Below are 27,448 nucleotides of genomic sequence, written 5' to 3'. Positions count from 1 at the left end.
TATATATATATATATACATAAAATTTCATGGGAATCTACTTTTAATTTAATGAGAGTGAACTTGAGTCTTAGTAGAATAGCGTCACGATTTGTTTCGGGTAAAATTAACTTAAACCTTGAAATTAGCGTTAACAAGACCCCACCCAGAAGACGATATCATTCCACCTCATGTCACATTTTTGCTGTTTTTGCAGAACGAGAGAAGCGTTGCGTTACAGTCTAAGCTCAGCATGCATGCCAACATTACTTGCTGCAAAAAAATTGTGTATGAGGACAAAAAGGCCCAACATGTCCTCCCAGTTGCTGTTTTCTTGGATCGGTGTGCGCTGTACAGCTCCGGGTGCATTCCAGGCGAGTCGCAACACGACAATCGTGTCAACAGTCAAAGCGCACAGGGAAGTGGCTGAAAAACATTCCTCACTGCAAATCAGCCACCGAGTTTCATTTAAAAGTTAGCATGCTCGTGAAAAGTTTAATTCCTTTGAAATAATTAGTTACAAATAAATAAATCATCCACGTGTTGCTTTATATGAAGTTGTGGAAAAGTCAGAAAGTGAAGATGTTATTTTAAATGCTTGTTGTCATTTGCATAAATTCGAGAAGTATTGAGTGCACACCTTCAAAAATTGTACTTCAAGGTTTACTACTGAGGTAAAAGTTGCAATTTTCTGAGCACACATGATGGCTTGACAATATAAAACATATTGGGAAAAAATTGAGGGCATAAATGATAAATCAATGGAAATGCAAATATTCCTTTCGAACCTCCCAATAAAACCCCCCAAAGATGTTGATATGTTTTAAATGAGAAATAGCATTCCAAAAATACAATCCATTTTGTTTCAACATTCAGTAATAACAACAAAGTCACTGATAGTGTAGCGTCACACTTGCCTGACTTGTGTGCGGGCAGCATGGGATCGGATCTCACTCAGTGATGGTGTGAATGCGGGAGTGAATGGTCGTTTGTCTTTGTCTCAATATGTGTCCTGCGACTGGCTGGCGACCAGTTCAGGGTGTAGTCTCCCTTCCACCTTTTGCACGCTTTGGCCACCTGGGGGCAGTATAAGACATAGTTGACCCCAGTATACTCATGCTTCGGCTCCTGCGAATTCAATTTGCTTATTTATTAATTTATTTGTGGATACTTTTTTTTATATTTTATTGATTTTTTTTCATTGGTGGGGAAGCTTTTTTTTGTGGGAAATGCTTATTGTTGATTTATCCATGCTTATTTAAGCATGGATAAATCAACAAAAAAATTTTTTTTCCCTTTTCAATCAAATCTTTCAATATTTTTTTTCAATGCATCTTTAATGGCCATCAATTATCGATGACTTTTCGATATTCATGGGACGGCCCTGTCCTTATTCCCCCGGAGAAAGTGGGGGCGCACCGTATTTTACTGGAGACACAGCTTCTCTCTTGGCTTCTCGGTACGGCAGTAATTTTAGTCATTTTTCACAGAGGATAAAGAATAGATGCCTGTGAGTATTGTTACGTTGTCTGCATGTGCCACCTGGTGCATTTGTTTCTTGCATTCTGAAGTATTTTCTTTAAGAAGTGTTTACTATCTGTTAACTGTGTGTTGAGTCACGTGCCACCATACATACATGGCTCCACTCATATCTCCTAAAACTTGTGCCTCAAGTCGCCTCTTTACTGTATTTCTCGTAGTACAACTTGTTAGCATGAACTTCCAATCATTGCTTCTTAATTGTACTATTTTCTTTTCAGTTTGGCCCTAAAACTAATTTCAAAATACAGGTCTTCTGAGTATGAAATGTCAAAATACACACACACACACACACACACACACACACACACACACACACACACACATACACACACACACACACACGATTTGTTCCAGAGTAACACTTTGGGTGTGGACTGATAGCCGGAACAAGTGGGTGTCAAGTTAGGGGCGGAGTTTGATGCCAATGCCGCCATGTCATTGGTGGGAACGGGGGACAAAAAAGCCCGTACCTGGCGCAGGTAAACAGACGGCCGCTGGGATTTACTGCCGCTCTGATATCCTCGAAGCGGCCACAATGTTGCTACTTTTTTTTTTCCCCCCAGTTTCCTTGTTCATTACAATTGTTGATTTTGATGCATGTCACTGCCAGGTAAGTATAAAAAGAAAAATCCAGTGGCTTTTTTTTTTTTTTGGTTTTGTTTTTTGACCATTATGTTGTAAAACAGCATGCTGTTATGGTCGGGTCTCATTTCTGCTCGCCGAGGTATCTGGTCTGGTGCAAGTGGAATGCTTGGTTTATTTTTCCTTTCTTTTTCTTTGAATTCCCGGAATTCCACAATTTGTGAACCCATCCGTGTATTCTATCCTTCATTCCACCGGAGTCTGTGTATCTGTGCCAATCAGATTTCAGTGGTTTGAAGAGTAAGACACATGGAACTTGTCATCTGCAGCACTGTTTTGTTATTTTCAATATGATTTTTTTTTTTTTTTTTTAATGAGACCTTATTTTCAGGCTACATGATGTATATGTCTGCATGAACTGTTCGCAAAGCACAAAATGATGTCAGTCCACAGCCAGGGCTCCACACCTTCATCACTACTCACCTTCAGCATACTGAATGCCTTGATTTTATCCTAAAACATTGTTCACTCAGTAAGGAGAAAAATGTCAGATCAGATGCATGACACGACATGTCCCAGTACTGCATCAAATGATTTTGCTGTCCTCTATCCAAACATGATGATAACACAATCTCCCCGATTAAATCCTTCACACCCACTTTGAAATTCAATTCCCACATCCACAGATGCTCCTTGGATAATGAACGGATGGATTGACATTTTTTCTGACCCTTTCCATTTCTTTATGACATATTTTAACCTCCAAAGGACGAACTAATTACAGTTTATTACGCAGCTGCCAAGTCACTTAGCCCCAATTACTCACTGTCATAGTAAGGATGCACCAATACCAAGAGTACTGATATATGATAATGACTTTATGAAAATTATAGTTTCTTCATTCAATGTGTAATTCTCTTTATTTTGTGTAAGTTTTACAGTAAACTTCAACTGGGAGGGTCAATAAACAGCTTAAATGCATAAATTATGTTGACTCTCTGAATAAATGTTGAACGATCTGTCAAACTGCAAACTGTGTGCTCAGGTAGGGCGGAATGGTAAATGATGTGATGACATCCTGGTTTAGGGAATCGGGTATCATAGTATTGGAGTGTTTTCACAAGTGTGAAATATACAGTATGGGCATGATACCAAACAAATTTGTGAGACATTCATTGTGACCACTAAATCAGGCACTAAAAGTTATGTTGTGTCATGTATTTTGTGTACAATATACTTGTACAGGCATAAAATAAAAATCTAGATGAGAATAAAACCACCAATAAAGTATGTATTTAAAATTGTTAACCCTCCTCTTGTTAGTTGAAAAAATGTAATTTTATTCCAAATTTGACCATCATTTTTATTGGCATACGTCAAGTCAGTATACTTACTTACAGGGCCAGTGCGTAAAAAGTTGTTTTCAGTGTTTCAGACACTGATCAAAATCTGATTCTTAATTTTAATCACATCAATGTCTTTTTTAAATGTAATTTTATGTGAAGTAATCGCTAATTATGTTACATAGCGTGCGCCTCCCCTACAACAAGCTGCTGTGTTTCACCGCCATCTTTCTGTTACGAACACTCGAAGGAGACAAATTTAGCGATTGTAGTTCCTCAACATGATGACGACAGATGGGTAAAAGATTGCATGCACTTCCTCCCTATCTCTTGAGGTAATACGATAAGATGTTTGTCATGACATTTTGCTTGCACCTTTGCTGAAGATATTAGTGCTAGGCTTGCAAAGTGTGGTTTCTCCGCGGCACAGCAGTGCGTGTGCTTCAAAATACACGCTCTTCGAGCATTCTAATATTTCGCCGCTAGATGGCACTACATTCTACACAATGTCCACCCATCCATTTTCAACACCGCTTACCCTGAACACAGTTGCTGGAGGATGCTGGAGCCTATCCAAGCTGATTTTGGGCGAAAGGCAGAATACACTGAGTGGTCGGCAGTCAGTCGCAGGGCATATGTAGAGACAAACGACCAATCACACCCACAGCATCACTGAATGGGAACTGATCCCACACTGCCCGCTCACAAGCCTGGCGAGTGTGTCACTACACCATCAGTGACCCTCCACACGGTGTACCTTTAAATATTGTGGCCTGGGTGTTCTGGTGCTCATCAGAGATTTTACCTCACTTGACCTAACTTATCATCCATCCAATTACTAAAACACTTTGTCTCATTCGAATCGCGGGTGAGCTTGGTCCTAAATCTAGTTGACTTTGACTCCTTATTGATGCCAAAAAAAACCCATCTCTGAATCTTTTAAATGTTTAAGACAGCATGTGAGTGATTACATTTGAGGGAAATTTTGTTAAGGTCATGTGATACAAAAGGTCAATTACAAGGTCATAACGTTAAGTTACTAAAATATGTACCACTCTTCAAAATGATTGGAATACCTGTTTTGTGATAATTGACTCAATAGTTCCAGAGATAGAAGGGTTAAAAGGAAGGTAACTGCAACCCTTTCTGACGCAAATTTCAAACCCCTGCTCGCATTTACCGAAAATTTTGTATCGTGCCACCATGATCATTTAGTACAGCATGTGTCATTAAAATCAAAATCTGCTTGGTTAAACTCACTGGGTGATTTGGCGTGGAACGATCCTTAAGTCATGATACAACGATTAAGAATATTTTCCCAACAAAATATTGTATAATTGAGACCAAAAACAGTTTTATTTTTAAAGACGAATAAAACACATTTTAATTCATAATCTTAGTATAATAAATTTCCCCTTTTTAATAGGAGAATAAATGTATATAATTTCCCTTTTAATAAAAAAAATAAAAAACAAAACATTTTTTTTCTGGAGAAAAGTTCTAGTCCTCACATGTTGAAGAGAGTTGTGTCTTGCTAATTTTAACCGCGACGCCACACCTGAGCCTCCCGTTCAGCTTCCTGTTGGACGCAATGACAACAAGCGGGCTCAGTGCGGCGTAGAGTGACGAGAAGAATATGCGCAGGTCCGACACCAGCGAGTTGCTCATGGTCTTACTCAAAGTGAGCGTGTAAACCCAAAGCCCATTGTCCACCCCGTAGAGGACCACGTACAAGGTCACGAGGGCCACCACGGCTTTGGCCGCCCTCCGCTCCGATCCTCTGCCGCCACGTCGGACCTTCACCTGCCGGCTATGCTTGTAGAGGAAGAACAGAATGATGAGGCTGGCAAGGGCCATGAGGGCCATGGGCACCACGTCTCTGCTCACCTGGGCTGCCCCATTGGCCTCCTTGGAGAGCTTGGAGGGGAAATTGACAAAGCAAAACTGCACATTGACACCGTGGCTGATTGTGGCTGACGTGTTCCTGGCCCCGAAGGAGAAGAGAATGGCAGCCGAGCTCATGCACGTGTTGAGCAGCCAGAGGACAAGGAACACCAGGCCCAAGTGGTGAGCTAGCCAGGTACGGACGGCGGCCCAGCGTGAGCCGGGGAGGGCGACGCTCAGAGACTGATAGGCGCTCAGGACAAAGGTGAGCCAGATGGAGAGGGAGCGCGACGTCCGGTAGATGAAGATAATGCCTTTGCAGCCAGCGTCGTCGAAGACAGCAGTGAGGCGGAAGGACGCCAGAGTCTCCGGCAGGCATCGCACCGCCACCACCATCAGGTTGACGAATGCCAGGTGAAGCACAATGGTGTCGGCTGCCAGCAGACGCTTATCCTGGTAGAGTGCCACCAGGAAGCCCAGGATCACCACCAGGTTGCCAGGTACACCCACCACGCTCAGGGACAGGTACAGCATCCCACGGACCAATTCCTCAGACACCATTCTTTCGCAAAACTGCGGTTTGGCCACACACCATAAAGTTGGATAGTTTTGAGAATCATTAAATATATGTACAGTATTTTCAAGATCACAATATTTTTATTGTGGAGATTAACGTTGAAATGTTGCAAGAATAAGTACGTGTGTATTTTTGCACAAAGATTTTTCAAAAATATAAACAATATTTTTGAGTAAAAAAACGTTATTTTAGAAACGAAAGTCAGAGTAATACAAGAATAAAGACACGTTTTGAGGAAAACATATGGAAGTCATATTTTCCACATAAAAAGTAATACATTTTTTGTTTTTTGGTTTACCTTTGGCAGAGAAAAAAGAATGTATATTTTCAAGATTCAAGTAATAGGATGAAAATAAAGTCCCATATTATCAGAAAAAAATGCTTAATTTTGAGGAAAAAGTCATATAACTTCAAGATAAAGTTGACATTTTTCCCCCTGAAAAGTCAGAATATTCCAATAATAATATGGTGCATTATAAGCATATAGTTTTGGAGAAAAAAAAAAGTATCCATCCATTTTCTGTTTGTCCTATTTTGGCTGAAAGTATTTGTTGAGATTTTTGTTTTAAACGCTATATTTGCAAAAAGTTGTACAGTATCTTTTCAAGATTTGTTCGAGAACCAAGTCAAACATTTTTCAGTTCCATCCATCCATCCATTTTCTGATGCGCTTATCTTGACAAGGGCCGCAAGGCATGCTGGAGCCTATCCCTGCTGTCTTTGGGCAGTAGGCGAGGGACACCCCGAACCAGTTGCCAGCCACTCACAGGGCACACAGAGACAAACAACAATCCACGCTCACACTCACACCTAGGGACAGTTTAGAGTGTTCCATTAACCTGCCATGCATGTTTTTGGAATGTGGGAAGAAACCGGAGAAAACCCACGCAGGCACGGGGAGGCGGGAGTTGAAATTGAACCTCTGCACTGTGAGGTCGACACACTAACCACTCGTCCGCCGGGAATCCAGTTGTATACTGTATTTTAGAGACTTTTACGTCAGCTGGATATTCTCGCCTTTAAAGTTGTAACATCATGAGAAAAAGTTCAATGCTCTATTTCAGCAGAAACGTATACTTTTTAGAAAAAAAGGTGTTTATGTTCCTGATAGTTTAACAGTTTCAACGCAAGTTGTAACATTACAACAATAAAATCGTATTTTGTAGATTTTGTTTCGATTAAATCTGCAATATTACAATAAAGTTGCATATTGCAATGATAAAAAAAATATAAACTTTTTCAAGACATAATCTGACAAGAATACAGTCATACTGTTTGTATTAAAGTTGAAACAATAAAGCAATATTTTTGATAGTTTTAAAATATTGTTGTTATTAATAGAACAAAGTTGAAAATTTGAGAAACTAAGCCTATTTCTAAGATTAAAATTATAATTGTAAGAGAAAAATCCTATTTTCAATGAAAAAAAGAGGCGTAGTTTAAGGCATTTCAAGATTGTTTTTTGGTTAGTCATATTCTTATGAGCATGAAGTCGATTGGTTAGCGTGTTGGCCTGACAGTGCAGAGGTGCAGGGTTCGATTACGGCTCCGGTCTTCCTGTGTGGAGTTTGCATGTTCTCCCTGTACCTGCGTGGATTTTCTCCGGTTACTGCGGCTTCCTCCCACATTCCAAAAACATGCATGGCAGGTTAATGGAACACTCTAAAATCTAAATTGTCCCAAGGTGAGATTGTAAGCGGAAATGGTTGTTTGTCTACGATTTGCGGTTCACCAGTTCTGGGTGTACTCCCTCCAGAAAGCAGGGATAGGCTCCAGCGTGCCAGCGACCCTTGGGAGGTGATGAATAGGATTAGAAAATGGGCAGATGGATGGATGGAAGAAGTCGTATATTCTCAGAATTAACTTAAAGAGTTTTTAAATTTAAAAATCATCATATTAGACTGAAGTTGTATAATTTTCAAGATTAAAGTAACACTTTTGCAAGAATAAAGAATGATTATATATTAAATGCAAATTGTAAATTGATTCATTAAACTGTTTATTTTTTTTAGATATTAAGGTTTTTGAAAATAGAATTTTTTCAACCTAGAGTCATAATCGCCCACTCACCTAACGTACCCGTCTGAGCCAGCAGTGACGAGAAGGTCCGACGTGGACCCCGGTATGGCCCACCCTCTCTCTGCTTGTCCTCTTATAGCTGCATGGAGGTTGAGCGTATGCACTCCTGTTTGCCGCATTGAAATGTATTGCACTTGACTGCAATTACTTGAGATCAATCCAGATGACTGCTTCTGTCCCCTCAGAGGTATCGCACCGTCACTGTCGCAGCATATTTGTTGATGATGATGCTGAGTGCATGCCCAACCATGCCAACTATGCCAGACTTGTAAGCAAGCAGCTCTCGGATTTAAAGTGTGCAACACATTTCTCTCCAGAATCCCTTGATAGTCTTCAAATTTCATTGTACCCTGCAAAGATTCAAGACACCCTGTGCCGGGAGTAGCAAAGCAGCCCCAAGCTATAGCCAATCCACCTTGATGCTTCGCAGTGGCTACAGTGATATAATGATTGTTTTTCTCTGCTAGGTTTTTGCATACAGTATGTACACATAGAGCACAGGCACCTTTGCAAAAACCAAAATTGCACTTCAAAAGTTGAGAATGCACCATTTACCAGTATTTGTGTCAAATGTGATCATGGGGTCCAAAAAAGTCTTGTATGGGGATTCTTTGAATCTGCAGGCAGCTTGTAGAAGGCCCACCCTGAAACACACAAGAATGAGAATAAGGTTGCCCTGGAAAGAGAGTAAAGTTGAAGAAGACAAAAATCAACATTGGGATAATATATATATATATATATATATATATATATATATGATAATAATGATGTTAGCGTTATGTAAATCGATGTAACCAAAATATTACAAAACAGCTCTAAGCGTGATGCAGTGCAGTTCTACACCCCTGCAAACTGCAACCACAAAAATAAAAATAGTGTTTAAAGGCTTCATTAAGATTTTCTTAATCCTATTTGTAAAGACCAAATGTTTTGATACATTTATTGTGTTATATCTCATTTGATTGTGTAAATAGTAATAATCTAGTGTTTGGTTAAACATGGGTGGTTGTGCCCGCGTTACATTTTAGCATTCATGAACAATAATTTAGCATCATTAAAACATGTTTATATCAATCAGCAAGCCTTGATTTTCGTTGTTGCACTTGACCACATGATGCAATCCACCGAGAAGGATGTGCTTGAACTTGCCATTTTAATGAGGTCTCAGAACGCGTAAACATAGAAAATAACACACCCTTCTCTCTTGAGAAAAGAAGCTCCCTATAAACAAAAAACATTACAAATGATCAGCAAAGGGAACATAATTACCTCATAGTGTTAAGCGTGATTGTGCTTTAGCAAGAGGTTTAAATGAATAACAATAACAGGCTGTCCCCCTCAGTGGGTTGTGACATGAATTATCACGCTAATTGCCTTGCTGCTGTGCGTCACTTACAGGACAACAAAGGATGTGAAAGCCTCCTCGATGGCTGATTCAAGGCCAATGAGATTTGCTGTTTGATTCTTTACCTTTACAAGTTTGATATGCCATGGCCTATGAACAATTCAGCAAACGAAGTCTCTTGGAATCCATTGTGACTGAGTATCTTGGAGACTTATGAAAGAAACCAGACAGACGTGACAGAAACTGCACCTAAGCTGCACAATTCTTTCTCTCTAAAATCAGCCATGGAAAGGCGAATGGTTTTGTGATATTTTTGGGGCACGTTGTAACAGGGTTCGACTGGAAAACCCTCTGAGTACTTACTGAGGAATCTTTGCAAATTCTTCAGGACTGCTTTGGTTGAATGGACTGGGATGTATTTATATCTGCTGCACATGAGAGAAGACTTCAGTTGATCTTGAAGAGTATTCTGCAGCTATCACTGGGTACATAAGTACTTCTACTGTGAACATTATTCGGACAAAACGTTGAAGAGTTCCTCAAATGACAAATCATGGATGAATTTGGAGCCATGATACAAACTCTCTCTTCCACATTTGTATTTGGAAGGAACTATCAAAGAAAAAGATGTGTGTAGATCCATCACGCAGGCCAAGAGAAAATATAGAGAGGCTTTAGGGCTTACCACAGCTCCACTGACGATGCTGTAAATCAGGGATGTCAAAGTCGTTTTTGTCGCGGGCCACATTTTAGTTACCGTTTCCCTTGGAGGGCAGTTATGACTGAAACCATCTAAAGAAGTCAAGAATAACAGTTGATTCTACTCTTGTTTAAGTTACTATCATGAGGGGTTTGGTAACAAGGAAATGCTTAGAATATCTCTCTTATTGATTACATATGAGAATTTTAATTTTTTGTCGACATTTCAGAAAGCATCACGGAATTTGACATGTTTGATCTGCTTTCGGAGGCCACATAAAATGATGTGGCGAGCCAGATTTGGGCTCCGGGCCTTGAGTTTGACACATGTGCCGTAAATGCTGCTATCCAAACCTTCCTCACACACTTGGAGGGGCGGGGCCCATATTTGCGAATGCTGTTTATTGATTATTCGTCTGGTTTCAACACTCTTGTTCCTAAAAAAAAAAAAAAAACTGAGTGAGAAACTCCTCTTCCTGGGATGAGCAACATCCATGGGTTGATTACTGGTGGAGATGAAACAGAGGGCAGAAGTTGCTTCACTTTAGGCCAGGTGTGAGGAAAACAATCTCCGCCTGAACACAAATAGGACCAAGGAGATAGTTATTGACCAGAGGAGGAGAGCTGTGCAGTACACCAGTCTACATTTGAGGGACAGAGGTAGAGTGAGTCACGATGTTTATATTCCTTGGCATCCATATCAGTGAGGTCCTGATCTGGTCACAGAACACAACTCAACTCAGCAAGAAGGCCCACGCAACAGTCTACTTTCTAAGAAAGCTCAAGAAATTCATGATGAAAATAAATGTCTTGAGCAATTTCGATAGAAGACATTTACAACAGTCGAGTCATGAGAAGGGCCCAGAATATTATTAAGGACCAGATACATCCTCAAAATTCTCTGTTTACATGACTCTCCTCATGGATGCGGTACCAGAGCATCAGGTCACAAACACCGTATTGGCCCGAATATAAGACGGCCCTGATTATAAGATGACCCCCTCTTTTTCAAGACTCAAGTTTGAAAAAAGACTTTTTGAACACCAAATTAATTTTTATACAGAAAATAATTACAGTACACCTGAAACAAATGATTATAACAATATATTTGAGAGAAAAAGCATGTTATTTTGCCACATTCAAATCTAAAGTGCAATCACATTCGTAAATGAATGGCTTCTGGTTTTTGAAATGTAAATTACATCATAACTTCTCCTCAGCTGCCGGTTAACCTGGCCGATCTTCGACCCACTTTTCTCCAGATTGTCACTACGTTTCTCCATTTTCTGTTATCTCTTCTATTATTTTCTTCTCTTTTCCTTCTTACCGCTATTTTTTATTTTTTTTCTTCGTGCTACCCCTATTTTTATTTTTATCCTTCGTGGCAGGGGTTCACTTTGGCCTGGGGAGTCAAGTTCAGCATTCGCTTCAATGATATCTGGCTCTATCTAGCGTCGTGAATGGGTATAATATCTAGACCCCGAATATAAGACGACCCCCACTTTTTCAGTCTTATTTCAATGCAAAAAAAACACCGTCTTATATTCGGGCCAATACAATAATGTTGCTCACAAACTGTTTTTTTTTCCACACACCATAAGAATTTTTAATAATCCATAAACTCCGCAGATGCAACTGTTGAAATGCACTGTGTCGTCTTTTGTTTTTTAAGTGTACTGTAGTTCACTATACTTTCCTGCAGGGACACAAGCTAGCAAAAGAATTTCATTGCATAGTGAACAATGTTTTTTGCTGCGTGCATGAGAAGAAATGTCCTTGATTTCAATTTAAACGTGATAGCACATTTACCAGATCGGAATAGATCATACAGATCACAACCAGAGAAATTGGGATGAAAAACAATCTGAGAAAAGTATTCCTTTAGCCACATGTACCTTTGAGACGACTTGATTCCAATTGTTTTTCTTCTGTGTGTAGGTGTGCGTGTGCGGTGTTTTGTTTTTGCCAAAACTCCAGGCACAGTAACTCTCCAAGGACATTGAAGGCTATAAATGTTGTCTTACAGGCATTTAACAGTCACAATGCGCAACTTGGCTGCCATACCCTTGATCTGGTGAGAACGTTTTTGGAGGTGGTAGATTATTTTGAGGGGCAACAGAAAAATTCTTGTGTGGTGCATTTCTAACAGGTGTTCTTCTCTGTCTGCTTTGTGCAACCAAATGGTCCAGGTCTCGGTGGCATGGATCTGTGCGTTACCATCAGAGGTGTCTCCTTCCTTTTGCAAACAGGAATCGGCATCCTGGGGAACACCATTGTGCAGCTGGCCTACGCCAACATCGTCTACACCGAACGCAAACTCCTTCCCGTGGACATGATCCTGTGCCACCTGGCCCTGGCCAACCTGATGATCCTGATGATCCGCTGCGTGCCCCAGACCATGACAGTGTTCGGGCTCACCAACTTGCTGGACGACCCAGGCTGCAAGATGGTGATTTACGGCTACCGCGTCGGCCGAGCGTTGTCAATCTGCATCACCTGCATGCTCAGCGTGTTTCAGGCGGTCACCATCGCACCCCCCGGACCATGCCTGTCCAGACTAAAGTCTTCCCTTCCAGCCGTGGTCCTCCCCACCTTCGCTGGGCTCTGGTTCCTCAACATGGTGATATACTTTCCAGCCCTTCTCTTTTCCACGGCTCCACGTAATAGCACCATCCCTGTTTTCACACTCAACCTGGGCTTCTGCCTCATGGACTTCAGAAACAACATGCTGTACATCCTCCAAGGGGTTATTGTTTCTGGAAGGGATTTCTCCGTTGTGGCCTTGATGTTGGTCTCCAGTGGTTATATCCTGCTACTTCTCCACCGTCACAGCCACCAGGTGAGAGGCGTCCGTCGATCCCATCCGGCCGAGACCAGAGCAGCCAAAACGGTGGTCACCCTGGTGGTCCTGTACGTCTTCTTCTTCGGCATCGATAACGTGATCTGGATCTACATGCTGACCCAGGCCAAGGTGTCCCCCGTGGTGGCGGACATGAGGGTGTTCTGTTCCTCCTGCTACGCGTTCCTCAGCCCATACTTCATCATTTCCTCCAACAAGAAGGTCAAGGCCAGAATCGTGTGTGTGGCCGAGCAGGATCAGCCAGCATCGATGGACACTCAGGAGTCAAAATGACTTCCTATTTTTTGACATTCTTTCACAAAATCGTTCCCCGAGACCTTCTGCCAACAAGCTCTGCTGAACTCTAGCTGTTTCCCATTCCAAAATGTCTTTGAGTCCGTTTTTTTTTTTTAATGTATATGATATGTTTTTTTCAGATACATACTGCCTTTAACTGAGTAGTCAATATAAAAAGTGTAAAATGTAAATTCATCCAGAAAGTTCGTGTCACTATGAAGTTCTCTGAAAAATCAACCTTAAAATTGTTGTTTGCTGAATGAAAACCACCTCATCAGAGATGTACTATATATCCAAGATTGGATGTCCGAAATAAAAAATAAATAAATAAACCTGAGACCTTGTTGTCGCTTAATGGAAACTACCATCGTCAGAAGTGTCGGTTTAAGCGGACTTCATTTTTACTAGATCAGTAGGTATTTTCATCATCCTAAAAGTCTTTTGACACTGTACCTGCAAATAAATTGCAGTAAAACTGCAACTGTCATGTTTCTGAAGTTAATTGCTTGTGTTGTGATAAGAGGCCACTCAGGGAGACCCGACAACATTATCACATTTCCACATAATAGCCTTTGTGGCTTCCCAAAAAAATCTTCTGTCAGTGTAGACTTTTAGAAGCATAACTTAAGGGATGTTTCAGGCCCGCTTGAGCCAAGCCTGACTAGTTTGTGAAGTAGATTAATTTAGAATAAAGAAATAAATCTCATTTATGATCCTCATTATAGTCCCTCATGGGTGAATTCAAACTCACACTCTGCTTTTTATTTTGTGTTGCACAGCACACAGAAAACCAGATCACGGGTTACGTTTCCAATAAAGGCTTATTTACAATTAATAGAACGTTCAAGGTTATGCTGGAAGGATGCTTTTGAATGCTGCAAAAGATCCACAGTTTCACATATGATTGAGGATATGATTGTCAAAATATCTTAGCAATAAAAGTGGAAAATATTTCTTCTTGTAAGACTTTCAAGATTTTAAGATTACATTGAACACTTGTGTCATGTTCATCTAGAAGACACTTCTTACATTTTAAACAAAACAAAGCACAAATGAACAGTACACTTTACACTTAAAATTGGCCTCAGTGGGTTGATTAGACACGATGGGCTCTTTATGCCGGTATGTTGTGCATGAATTATTTTAAATGGAATACAGTATACAGTACTGTTCATCGTTATGAGGCTAGTGCAGCAGAACTGGACCGGCTTGAAAGCCACAAAAGCATGAACTCGTTTTTCAGCATCGGTTTGCCATGGCAAATGTCGAATTTGACCCCATACTTGTCAATCAAGCTCGGCACCCACCCATGAAGACATCAGTGTTCACATTGATGCTGAATCAGTGAGACCTCAGACTAAACAGCTAGTTATAAATCAGCATTAAAAATCTCATTTCCATCTGTACATTGCAAAAAAAAAAAAAAAGTTTATATTTATGTAAAGAAAGTTTACTTATAGTACAGTTTTTCATTCCACAAGCTCAAACCATTTTTTTAATTTTAGAAGGTTGAAACAAGCCATTTGTTTGGTGCAGATTTCCAACATTATGGACAGCACTTGTTGCTTTATTTTGCACAAAAAAATAAAATAAAATAATAGGCTTTAATGAGATTGAATAGATGTTACCCCAAACTTCTGAAGTTTAAATATAGTTACACTAGCGAGCAGTTACAGAATGTGCAAAGATTTCTGGTTGAGAAATTGTTTTGTCGTAGCCAGGATAGAAATGCTTTTTGAGAGTTTTGATCTATTTAATGCAAGTTTCCAGATTTTATTGTCAACAATCACCCTCAAGGATTCAATCTCCTCTCCCTCTACATTTACACCTACTAGTACTCTTAAATATAAAGTACAAATGAGTTTAAATGACTACTAGAGCAGCAAGGTTCGGAGATACAGCGCACAGTGACTAATAATGTCCTTGTCCAGTGTATTTACTGTAAAAGGGCAAGACAAAAACATATGATATGATTTGAGTAGCAAGATGAAAGACAAAGATAAAATAAATTGCAAATGTTATTTGGTGTTAAAAACATTCTAACGATTGACAAATAACGTTTGTTGTTTTTTTTTTTAAAGAAAGGCCGTTGAGGACTATACTAAATATATGATAGAAATATGATGCAACCAGTGGTGAAAAAAAACACCAATATACATCACAAGCATTTTTGTGGCTTAAATGTATGTGTTTTTTTTTAAGAACAGTAATAACAGTTCCTCTGATGTTTTATTTGTTTTGAAAATTGCATTGCGGGGAAGATTAAATGTTCTCATGGGCCATATTGCTTACCCAAGGTAAAGAAGAACGTGCTTGAACTTGCCATTTTAATGAGGTCAAACATGTAAAACACACATGCACATCCGTGAAAAACACAAGCCTCCCCAGAGAAAGGAATTTCTTTACAAATGATCAACAGAGCAAACATGCAATAACCTGCGAACATGAAACAATAATTGAATCAATGACAACCTTTAAATTGAAATGAATAACAACAACAGGTTGTCCCTGTGTGCCCAATGGGTTGCAACATGTGTAGTTATCCAGCTAATTGTTTTGCTGCTTTGCATCAGAAACAGGATGTGAGAGGGGAAATGAGTACATACGGATGCAGTCAACAACAAGTGTGACAACGCTGTTCGGTTCCGCTGTCTTGACAAATGTAACTCTTGTAGGAATTGTCATGAGAGAATTTGAGATTGATGTGCACAACACCAAGATACTCATCCTCTTGTCAGGGGCAACATTGGGGACTGAGTTATATGTAGGTGCATCTCAATACATTATGATCGGGCAGAAAAGCTTATGTATTTCAATAGTTTAAGTCAAAAAGTGAAACATCACATATTTTCAGAAGCCCAATTCCGACACAATTTCCAGACTAAAAATAATTTTGATTTTAACGTAATATTCTCATTTCTGTGATTTCATATTCAAATGATTAATTTTGAGTTTTCATTATCTGTGAGCCATAATCATCAAAATTACATGAAATAAAACAAAGAAATACTTTTCTCTTTGTCTGGTGAATCTGTATATTATACGGGTGTCACTTTTTTTAATTCAACAAGTTTTCCACAATTTTAAAATGTGCTAAGATGCAATTGTAAACCAAAGGCAGGACATCAGCCACCAATCCAAACGTGTCCTTATTTCATCGGGGGTGAGCTGGAGCCTATCCCAGCGAACTTTGTGCAAAAGAAGCTGAATACACACTGGACTGGTTGCCAGTCAATCGCAGGGCACATTAAGAAAAACAATCATTCACACTAGTGGACAATTTAGTCATCTCACGAGAAACATGTTTTGCTAAAGTGGAAGAACTCACAAGGTGAAGATGCAAACTCCACAAAAGGAAGGCCGTAGTCGAGATTCTATTCTGAACATCCAAACTGTAAGGTGCAAACTGTAAGGTGTACGAGTTAAACACTAAGCCCCCAGAGGTTGTCCTAAAAGTAACGATAGAAGCAGAAATAGCAATTTGTTGATCTATGCTGTTCAGTACATGAGAGACAGAGCCCTTTCGCAAAAAGGCAAATCCAAAAGTAATTGATACCCCCCAAGAAAAAGGGTTCTTGCTGCTCATACATGCCACAAATGATATTCTCTTTTTTGATAATTAAATGTAAAACATCAAACATGCAGAAAATTCGAAATGCCGCATGTCGGGGCAGTCGTAAACCGAGGACGGCATTTAAAGCAGATGTAATCGTGTTGTTTCATGCTTTTTTCTGATTGGTCAAAAGAGGTCAGAAGTTCTCTTGCATCTGACAGGAAATAAATGCCTCCCGCCCCAAACTTCGTGATTTCAATAACCGTGTCAAATTAAACACAAAAATGTATTTTGGTTCTTATATTTCACGAATAAGTTATTTTGTTTATTTTATGAACGACATATCCGCTGTGGTTTTCGGGGGTAGTTTGGTCGATCACCACTTTTGCCTTAAAAACAAACTTCAGGAAAAAGTACAGGCAACACAATCCCGGAAAAGGAGAGCGAAAGATTAGCATTGTTGTGAAAGGAGAAGGACGGTACGGAAGGTAGAAAATTAGTCGATTATGGCTCTTTTCTAAAATGGGTACGCTTTTTAATTACATTATTTTGGTCATCGTTCATGTGCAGGGCGTTAAAGGCAAGTCCAAATACCTTTCAGTACAACCCTGGAGCACTGGAAAGATGGAAATGTCTGAATAACTATTAAAAACCAAAGAGCAATAACAATCTATCCTGTAATGATTACCTAGGGTCTTCCAAAAATGTGCCAACTCTGCCGTTATGATCAGGTAAGTATTGCTACTTTACTAAATAGCCGACACGGCATGAGTACAAAAATGTCTTCCGGGTTACCTGTTGCCGAGCTTTATTAACATTATAGCCACACATTCTGCTACATTGCTTAATAAAATGTTTTGTTCAAGTTCGGTGAGTTCATCGTCACCTCTCCTATTTGTTTAGTAGTGTTTTCCTGCCCTCAGCTCGCCTGTGTTCTCTATGAAATGAGCTGACTCTGGATCAGTGCTTCCAGCAACAAAACACAATGGCCAGAATATCCTGGTATCAAGAGAAGGTGGGTAGGTGTACGTATAAAAGTGGCTATTTATCGCCCGGGAGCGCACAGTGGCCATGGTAAAGTTAGAATAACTGGTGATTATCCTCGTTAATCAAATATTGTTCATGCCACAGATTGGAGCCTATGATCAACAAGTCTGGGAGAAGTCTTTGGAGCAGACAGATTTAAATGTAAGCTGAGGAGAAAATGTGCAAAAGAAGATTGTCGTGTTTTCTTAAATTCAAGTCGTCTCACCACTAGGATTTGGACAGTAAACCCAGAAAGACCGGCCACATCAAGTCAGACCTCATCGATGTTGACTTGGTCCGAGGTTAGAGTCCAAATGCCAAATTGTCACATTCGGAGCCATCATTGCTTCGTCCTTTCTAGGGTCCACATTCAGCAAAGCGAAACCACAGAGTCCCTGGACGGCATTGACTCGCAAGGGTTTGGTCCGTGTGCTGCTGCTTCCTTTCTTCTTCCCATGGTGGATCCAGGTCACCTCCAAGACCATCTCCTCATGCATTCTGCTACTCTACTTTATGCAAGGTTGGCTACATCCCACACCGATGATAAATGTAACAGATAATCTTTGTTTTCCTCTTGATGTACAGGATAGGGTTACATAGTACACCGCATTAGAATACTACCACGAAACCTTGCTGTCAAAAATGACACGATATGTTCTTTCAGGACTGGTGTTTTAATTAGTGATGAAAGTCCTCAGGATTTTCCCGGAATTCTGGATTTTCAAATTTTCAGAACAATTCCTCCGGAAAATTGAGGAAAAAGTGCCTAAAATTATTCCGGATATTAGTTGACTACATTGAACGAACACGCGTTTGAGATCGTTGTTTTGCTTTCACGAGTGTAGCCATGTTGAGGCACTAACACCCCTCCCCTCGCATTCTCATGGCCTCTCCATATCTCGGAGATTTCGAAATTTCAGTGAGAACGGAAGCCACAAAGGTTCCACGTGTGCACACAAAAGGCAGATTCATCATTGAAATTCAAGTATTTGAATAGCGTTTTGTGTAAACTAATTCATGCGTGATCGGCCAGTTACGGCCCCAGCGCAATGTTCAAACAGGTAGATAGGCAAGCTGACATACGTGAAATCGACGCGAGTGTTAGGAACACGTTCTAGTGGTCATGGCTTGAGGAAAAGGACTTGAACGGAGATTTTTTTTTTTTTGTTCGACTACATTAGAAAGGTCGACAAACCTGGTAAGTCAGTTGCCCCCGGATCCCCCTTGCAGGACTTCGCACCTTCGGTGCTCGCATTTGTATTTTCGGGAATTTTCAGGAAAGTCCACTTTCATCTCTGTTTAAGAGTGATAGCAGCAGTTTGTGCGTCTACACAGTTCTCTCCCCCTCCTCTGTGTTGAAATTGGGCCTGACAGTTTAATGCGGGGCCAATGGCTTTTGTATCCAATTGAAATGGATGGAAACGCTGTGAATCTGTTCCAGCCACCCATGAACCACCAAGACCAACAATGTGAAACAACCATTAACGCTCACAATCACACCTAGGGACAATTTGGAGTGTTTAGGGCAGATTTATTTAATAATAATAATCATCATCATCGTCATCACCATAGAATTTATTTCCATTACTTATGCAAAACATTTACATCAAAACTACGGGTTTGAGGAAGAACAAATGATGTTAAAGCAAATGTATAAAGTTAAATCTAGCAGAATTTTCGCTATGGTTTTTGTATTCATTCTCATTTGATTGTCCAGGTGTGCTTAATGTTGCCTCCACTGAGTGTATTTACAGCAATTAAGCCTCACACCTGAGCGCCACAGGAAGACCGACATGTTGTTATTATGCCCTTTACCCATGAGACCATTTCAATATCATTCTCCCTCTCTAGTGGCCGCCGTGGCACTCTATGTGGAAGTCCCTGGAGCAAGTGCCAGTGAGGCGTTCGGGCCCTTATGTCTCATGCTGCTCCTGGGGACCGTGCACTGCCAGATTGTGTCTACCGAGTGCAGCCGCTCGCCCTCGGGTGGTCCTGCCACCAGCAACATCAACAATGGCAGCATTCCGGCCCGTAGGAGGAGGTGAGATAAGAGCCTTGACCCAAGCAGGGTTCTGTTTAGTAAAGTAGCCAGTTGGTTTCTTTCCTGTCTTGGTCAGGCCCAGGAAGAGCAGGTGCCCAAAGAAGTTGGATGAGAAGAATGAGAGCGAGGAGAAGGAGCTGCAAGTCTCATCGCAGTTTGAGGAAGTCCAGCGACCAAAGAGAATGGTACCAACTTCAGTCAAACTCAGTGGAGAGAACTGGGGCGGAAAGGGTGAAATACACCAGATAGGTTACAAATGTTCCATCCTCCCCCACCCCCCCAAAAAAAAAGGGCAACAAAAAATTGTCACGCATTTTCTGATAGCACTCTACAAGCAGGCCTGTCATACTCAGTTGCCTTACATATACAGTGTATGTGTATCCATAACATCTATTACCTTAAAAACCTAACAACTACGAATGGAACTGACTGCATTGCATTGATTATCACAAATTAAGGCTTTAGTCATTCCCGCGTTACACATTAAACATGTAAAAGATGTCAGATCTCTTCAAAGGGTGACTATTTATCCTTGTATGACAGTTAAGACTGTTAAAGCTTTACTTAAAACATTGCCTGTCCAGCTAAACTAAAAGTATTAATCTTTTATTTCCGATGGGAAAAACATTTTCAAGTCAGAGAAATTTGGAAGTCAATTTGTGTTTCTGATTTTATTCCACGACTGAGGTTGCACCATTTTGACAGGAAAAAAAAGACTGGATTTTTATCTGTGCCTTTGGGGGGGGACCATTAATGTAATACAATATATTAACACATAAGCAAGAATATTAAGATATATGAATTGATATGGTCAGTAAATGGAGTGTTGAATCAAGATCAAATAGAACCAATGGCATATGCTGTTTTGGATTGGAATAGTTATAGCATGGATATTTTTTGTATTTTTAATTAAGTGAATTCTACTTTGAAAAGAGACACTGCTCAAATTCTGGTGTTTGCCATATTGCCACAGAGCAAAAGAAATTCTGGCTTCGGCGCGTCGGACGAGCTCTCGAGTGAGGAAGAAGAGGGCGTGCAACCGGTGGATGTGATTCCCTCCGGTCCCTGGCTGCCATCTGCACCGCCATCTTCTGTGCGCTCCAGAAATTCCAGCAGCAAAGCTGCAGTCAGGCCTCAGGTGAAACTTCTTGTCCCTGCACAATTTTATTCATATCAAAGTCTTCACTGTGGAAAAATCCATCCACAACAAAAACAATGTTTTTCACAGGAGGAAAAAAATTAAAAAGCTCACATAGTGTGTTGTTCAGTTTTTTTCCACTGAAGACTAAACCGCCCATAGGTGCAAGTTTGACTGTTTGGTGTACAGTCTGTTCCCAGCCACTGGTTGGTGACCAGGCTGGGCAGATCCTGCTTCTCCTGTCCATAGTCACCTGGTCTAGTACCCAGCTCACCCAAGACCAGTGCTGCCAGTAGTAACTAATATTCGTGTTACTTTTATATGTCAAGTAGTCGAACTACAAGTTACCTTTTAAATACTGCAGTAAATTACATCGATGAACATATTCACTCTTACATGCATTTGGTGTGAATTTTCAAAGCGCTGCCCATTTACTCACCAAACAGTTGGAATTCACGGCCTGCTAGGAGCAACGGTGAGAAAGAATTGACAAGAGTCAAGTAAGCAGTGCACTCACATATGGTGTCTCTCACACACATATGAAGAATAATAAAACATAGAAAAACACTTGATTCCTAAAATTATATATAAGGTCACAAAACAAATAACTGCGCATTATAGAACACGTAAGGAAGGGATACTGGTATTTCCAGCTTGAACACAGTGAAAGGCGTGAGAATTTCCAAATTCACATTACCGTCTGAGGGACTGACATCATTTTTAGCGCACTGACAAGTCATGTGTTCATAAACAGCAATAGAGGAAAGAGAGAGATTTGCGTTTTCAATCTTAAAGGTAAAGTCACACCAGATTGTGTGAGTGCAGGAGGACCCCAAAGTTATTTTTATAAACAATGTACATTATAAATGTTGAGTTTTGCCTTTATAATAGCAAGTAAAAAAGACTTCATTTTAAATTTTATTTTTGTGAAGTATTGAAAGGCTATTGTTTTAATTAAAAACAAGTAGCCCATTTACGTTGATTTAAATCCATTAAAGAGACATTTTCTTTTAAAACTAAAATAATTATATGTCAAAAAGGTTGCCTTTATTTTATTCATTCTCTATTCTTCTATGTCACTGTTAAAAATGCACTTGCAAAGAAGTGGCAAACCCAGGTGTCATTTTTATGTTCAGCGGGGTTCTGCTGAATGTAACCATTAACTTTTTAAAACAAGTAATTCATAAAGTAACTTACCGGTAAGTTATTTTTACAAGGTAACTGTGGCAACACTGCCCAAGACCCTTATAAAGATAATTGCCATAGAAAATGGATGGGTGGATGTTTTTCCATGGGCCATATATGTTAAATATACACTCAGCAGGCACTTGATTAGTTCCATTTGTAATGACATTCACTATTAGAGCTATGCACTACAGTTCCACTTCAGACATCAAAGTCAACAGAGCTCAGACATGAAGGCCAAACAATACATCTTTATTTATATAGTGCTTTCACAACAGCTGCAGCTCTCACAAAGAGCTTTACAGAACAGTTAACATAAAATAACACATAAGACATGGACGGTCATGCAATCGAAACCACTCTTTCTGCATACGCTTTGTTGTTTGAAGCAAATATAGCGGAAAGAGGAGCGAATCAACGTGTCCTTTCATCAGTGGATCAGAGACATCATGCTCACAATGTGCACCCGTCTGCTACAAGCTAAGATTGAAAGTAAACAAGAAGCCGTAGCGTCCATTGATGAAAAAGGAGATTGGTTCACTTCTGCCGTCCCATGTAAATCCGCTTCAATTTCAAGCGCTGACTCTCAGCTCCAAATACGCATCTGCGCTCTGCGCCGACACTCCTCTCTCGCCATCCTTAGCTCCACCAGCCAGCCATCCTTCCAGCCACACCAACGCAGACTGTCCAACAGCGCCGACATCTCCGCTGAACAAAACTGCTGCCAGTTACAGACACAAAAAACACAAGCGCCCAAACTGTTACACACTTGTAAATATTGAACAGGTTTGACATAGACCGCTGTTTTCCAATCTGTTTGGGGAAGTTCAAATTACTTCTCTATACATTCAAAGCCATCCATAACCTTGCCCCCCCCTATCTGTCAGATCTTCTTCAAATTTCCATTCCCTCTCGCGCACTCAGGTCCTCATCCTCCCTCCACCTTTCTCTTCCCTCTGCCCGTCTCAGTACAATGGGGTGCAGAGCCTTCAGCCGCTCTGCCCCCAAACTCTGGAACTCACTTCCACCCAACATTCGTAATACTGACTCTCTTTCCACATTCAAAACCCAGCTCAAAACCCACCTATTCAGACTTGCATATCCACCTTAAATCTTTCTATTCTTTGTTTATAATTTTATCTGTGGTTTTATTATTTGCTCTTGGTGTAAAGTGTCCTTGAGTGTTTTGAAAGGCGCTTATAAATGTAATGTATTATTATTATTATTATAAGTAAAAATCAGTATTAATACACCTGAGATAATCGCTCAAGAAAATCTTACGGGTATTGAAAAAAAATTGGACTTTTGCTGGTGGTTTGAAAAATGCTCAATTTTAGGCTGATTTTCGCTGTGTTTACCCTGCTCCACCCTCTGTGTGTAACAACAGGAAGGAGCTGCGGCCTTCATGGCCAAGCCCCGGGAAGTGGAGCGTCTGCGACTCAGTGTGGGCTCCCGGCCGGCATCCGACACAGACGACACCATGTGGGAGGAACTCCTCCAGGACCCCGACACCGCCTCCACAGGGAGCAGTGACAGTGAGGACAACGGGAGGTTCGCAGGCGGCTTTGCACTGCAGCAGACCACCACGCTGAGTAGCGATGACGAGAGTCTACAGCAAGGCATTGCAGGGGTAAAACCAACACGGCACACCGTTCGTAGATGAATTATGATGGTCTTTCACAACTCTATGTGTCATATCGACAGCACCAGCTGTCCTGGCTCCAAGCATGCCATCCTTCCAGGGACCGAGTCAGCGCCATTATATGGGAGCAGGGAGAGTGTAAGAAAGCTGACATGTCCGTGCTGGAGATCAGCGGGATCATTCTCTCTCGGGTACAGTAGCTACTAGATTCTTTACTGAAACCCTACGGAATTTGATGGACTTGTGAGGGCTAATTCAGTGTTTTCGAACCTGTATTGAGCCAAGGCATGTATTTTACTTTCGGAAAACCTCATGGCACGCCACCAAACAAAAATGCCACAAAAAGTATTTTTGAACTCACCCATTATGAATATGCTTATATTATATTTTATAATTTTATATTTTTTATTTTATACTGTTATATTTTATAATTTATATTTACTTATATACCATACTTTTTGTTCTTCTACTTCTCCCTTTCATGATTTTTGCTGCTGTGAATTGGGAATTTCTCCATTATGAGACGAATAACTCAACTCAATTCAACTGTATTTATAGAGCACTTTAAAACAGCCATCGCTGTATACAAACTGGTGTACTTGGAGCAACTATCATATATACAACAATAAATCAATAACAAAGACAGTAGAAAGCACCAAACAGTAAAACTAAGATCAAGTCTGGGTCATGCTGAGTCAAATGCCAAAGAATACAAATGAGTTTTGAGGCGAGTTTTAAAGATGGGCAGCGGGGGGTCTTGCCGAATGTTCAGTGGGAGCTCATTCCAAAGAGAGGGACCAGCAACGGAAAAGGCTCGATCCCTTCTGAGCCATATTTTCTTATCTTATAATTACTTTATGTGTGGTGGTAAAGGAAGAGCATTTTACTATTTTGCCTGCCACCATATGTTGCTTTTAAAAAGAAATGAAAAACGATGCATTATGCGTAGCACAGTAGATGCCCGCTATTCGGCCCGTGAGGAGTGAAAATCTCCATATGACTGACGGCTACTGAAATGCATTGGGGAAAAGAGTAATATGTTTAAAAAAAATTCATAAATGAAACATATTTGAAATATCTTTTAAAATTGGACCCCCCCCGACCCTTGTGAGGATAAAGCGGATCGGAAAATGAATGAATGAATGAATTCATGAAATTAATGTTGGAAATCGCAGAAGATTTGAGCCATCATTCTGGTCGGAGTAATATTCAAGCAGCCGTGACAGTCGCGGCCTCAAAACATGTATGTGTCAATCAAATTAAATCACATTTCTTCGAATCACAGACCAAAAAAAAAATCATTATTGAGATTGTTGTTGGGGTTTGATGATTGGTTTATGAGGAAGCCCAAAGAATGTGTCTCTCAGCCTACAGAGTGAAGCACACATTTGACAAATGAGGCACTTTTCAGTAAACATCATCTTGTTATCCTCAAGGTGAAGCTTGCAGAGCAAGGTGTGGGCTACCTGGTCTTTGGCGGGCTAGTGACAGCCACACTGGCACTCCTGCCCTTTGCCTTCCGCCTGGTACAGCATCTGGACGTGTCCAACCTCAGCTCATCGTCGGCGGCCGAGCTCCTGGAGATTGCCTTTAACCCGGCGAACGCACACGCCTACGCCTTCTTCTTCATCACCACCGTGCTCAGGGTTTGCCTCACGGGGCTCTTCTTCTTCATGATGTGCGTGGCTGAGAGGACCTACAAGCAGGCGAGTTGCGATAATGGATTGTTACCTCCACCAAGGAGCTTTTTGTTTGCAGGATGATGCAAAGACGATGATGCGCTCCCTTCTCTGATGCCATCCAATGAGCCCAGAGCCAGCTCACACTTCCATGGGGCCTTACGCAAAATTAGATTGTGACACCCTTTATTTCTGCCTGTAATATTGAAATCCGACTATGAACTTGTTGCAAGCCAAGACTGCGCAACTCTGGCAGTGTTGTTTAAATTATCCTTTTGTCAGCCTTCATTTCTCTTTAACCTGTGGATATTTTTTCGTGAAATTATTAAGCCTAAGTGGGATACTGTAAATGGTGGAGGCCAGTGGTTCTTCAAGGGCAACTTAAGTCAAAAATGTCCTTGCCATATGGTGTATGCAGCCTGTTTTCTGTATTTAGTCATGTGATGTTTGCAAGCTGAGCTGCGTTTGGTCATCACCCGAGCCCTTTGGCATTTTGATGTCATTTTCAGTCAACAAGTGAACACAACAAAATAGCCGCCCCCTGATATAACAACAGGTGGATTTTACAGCTTAATTCATATTCCATAAAAGCAACATTGATCGGAATACCTGCTTCGGTGAGTGGTGCCGCATAGAACATTAAAAAAAACAAACATCTAACTAACAACAACTCATTCTAAAACACAAATTACAAAAAATACATTTCAATCCATTGACTGTCCATATCTCCTCCTCCACAGAGACTTTTATTCGCCAAGCACTTCAGCCACCTGACATCTGCTCGCAAAGCCAAGAAGTCGGAGATCCCTCATTTCCGGCTGAAGAAGGTGAAGAACATCAAGATGTGGCTGTCCCTTCGCTCCTTCCTAAGGGTGTGTGAATTCGTTCACCTTTTCCAAGATCACAACCGCTGCTTGTTTGTCTGAGCGCATCCATCTCCTCATTCATTTGTTGCAGAGGCGAGGGCCGCAGCGCTCCGTCGATGTCATCGTGTCCACCATCTTCCTCCTCGCCCTCTCCATCTCATTCATCATCTGTGCACAGGTAAAGCAGCGTGTTGACAAGAGGTGGCTAGAGTAGACAAATTTTACTAAAGGAAAAGTACTGCTGGTTAAAATAATATGACACGAGCAAATGTAGAAAGTTGTCCTCCAAATAAGGAATTGAGCAAGAGCGGGGGGCGGGGGGAAAGTGCACGATTTCTAATCCAGTTTTAAAAATCAGTGCATGAATGTGAAATACACAAGAATAAGAAATATGAATCTGCAACTTCAGATATTGGCCAACAATATCACTTCAACTAAAGCAAACATAAATTCAATCTTCATAAAATAAGATAAATGAATATTCTCACCATGCTTCATGTGTTCTCAAGGTGAAGGGGAGTTCTTGAAGGCTGAAACGGGAATTTTTTTTCAGGCACGCACAGATCACGACCTAGCTGTTCTCTTTCATATTCTCTAATGTACACATATATCATACATGGCAATTTTCCGCGGATCCGCGGAAATCCGCCGTTTTATTTCTTAAATTGATCATTTTTGTGAATCGTCTAAATCCGTTGAGAAAAAATTAGGGGCGGTCAGATACCTTATCGTCGAGTTTTCACGAGCTCTCCCGAACAGTCTCTCCGTTTTCCGTTTGTAAACAGCCCTGCGATTGGACGTGTATGAAAGCTTCAACTAATCAGATCACTGAAGGCATTATTTGTTGCGGAAGTCTTAGCTCGATTATAAACGGCCCAGCGATTGGTTAACTACAAGCGATTGGACCAATCAAATTGCATGTAACATATTGCTTTACCTGATTCATGGCGGCCTGTTCGTCTCGCAAATTCATTGTTCTGGGATCGTTTTGAGCGGAATTATGAAAATTTTGACGAAAGATCAGGAGTCTTCAATCCTAAAAACTGACTCAAATGTCAAGAATAAATTCCGATTGGACTGGCTTGACAGAAAAGTCACTGTAAAGGTTAAAATTGGTTCCAAGTTCGACGAAGTTACAGAAGCTCTTGGACAAT

General features: G+C 40.7%; 3 protein-coding genes across 5 annotated transcripts in view; 2 read left to right on the top strand and 1 right to left on the bottom strand.

Annotated features, from left to right (window-relative positions):
- Nucleotides 1–4,944: 4,944 nt before the first annotated feature.
- Nucleotides 4,945–5,939, bottom strand: ora2 (olfactory receptor class A related 2). The gene has a single exon (XM_019856135.1). It carries the CDS (start codon nucleotides 5,887–5,889, stop codon nucleotides 4,945–4,947), a length of 945 nt encoding a protein of 314 aa, XP_019711694.1. The 5' UTR covers nucleotides 5,890–5,939.
- Nucleotides 5,940–11,959: 6,020 nt separating this feature from the next.
- Nucleotides 11,960–13,272, top strand: ora1 (olfactory receptor class A related 1). The gene is made up of 2 exons (XM_019856603.1): nucleotides 11,960–12,102; nucleotides 12,218–13,272. Exon 2 carries the CDS (start codon nucleotides 12,229–12,231, stop codon nucleotides 13,159–13,161), a length of 933 nt encoding a protein of 310 aa, XP_019712162.1. The 5' UTR covers nucleotides 11,960–12,102; nucleotides 12,218–12,228; the 3' UTR covers nucleotides 13,162–13,272.
- A 3,784-nt stretch (nucleotides 13,273–17,056) lies between these two features.
- Nucleotides 17,057–27,448, top strand: part of phtf1 (putative homeodomain transcription factor 1) — a 15,294-nt gene continuing 4,902 nt past the window's right edge. The window contains exons 1-13 of one of the 3 annotated variants that reach the window (XM_019856479.1): nucleotides 17,057–17,448; nucleotides 17,641–17,732; nucleotides 17,849–17,905; nucleotides 17,976–18,045; nucleotides 18,105–18,263; nucleotides 19,595–19,784; nucleotides 19,861–19,969; nucleotides 20,758–20,922; nucleotides 23,495–23,737; nucleotides 23,812–23,940; nucleotides 25,186–25,455; nucleotides 26,169–26,300; nucleotides 26,386–26,472. In XM_019856479.1, coding sequence (XP_019712038.1) covers nucleotides 17,703–17,732; nucleotides 17,849–17,905; nucleotides 17,976–18,045; nucleotides 18,105–18,263; nucleotides 19,595–19,784; nucleotides 19,861–19,969; nucleotides 20,758–20,922; nucleotides 23,495–23,737; nucleotides 23,812–23,940; nucleotides 25,186–25,455; nucleotides 26,169–26,300; nucleotides 26,386–26,472 — 1,641 coding nt within the window. In that variant the 5' untranslated portion in view covers nucleotides 17,057–17,448; nucleotides 17,641–17,702. Of the gene's footprint in view, nucleotides 17,449–17,620; nucleotides 17,733–17,848; nucleotides 17,906–17,975; nucleotides 18,046–18,104; nucleotides 18,264–19,594; nucleotides 19,785–19,860; nucleotides 19,970–20,757; nucleotides 20,923–23,494; nucleotides 23,738–23,811; nucleotides 23,941–25,185; nucleotides 25,456–26,168; nucleotides 26,301–26,385; nucleotides 26,473–27,448 lie in introns of all 3 variants that reach the window. The other 2 variants (XM_019856498.1, XM_019856489.1) reach the window with 2 other exon arrangements.

The sequence above is a fragment of the Hippocampus comes genome, unplaced genomic scaffold (assembly GCF_001891065.2).
Source record: "Hippocampus comes isolate QL1 unplaced genomic scaffold, H_comes_QL1_v1.1 scaffold17, whole genome shotgun sequence".
Lineage (NCBI taxonomy): Eukaryota > Metazoa > Chordata > Actinopteri > Syngnathiformes > Syngnathidae > Hippocampus > Hippocampus comes.
The sequence above is the reverse complement of the archived record's forward strand: the minus strand, read 5'-3'. Positions and strand labels throughout refer to the sequence as shown.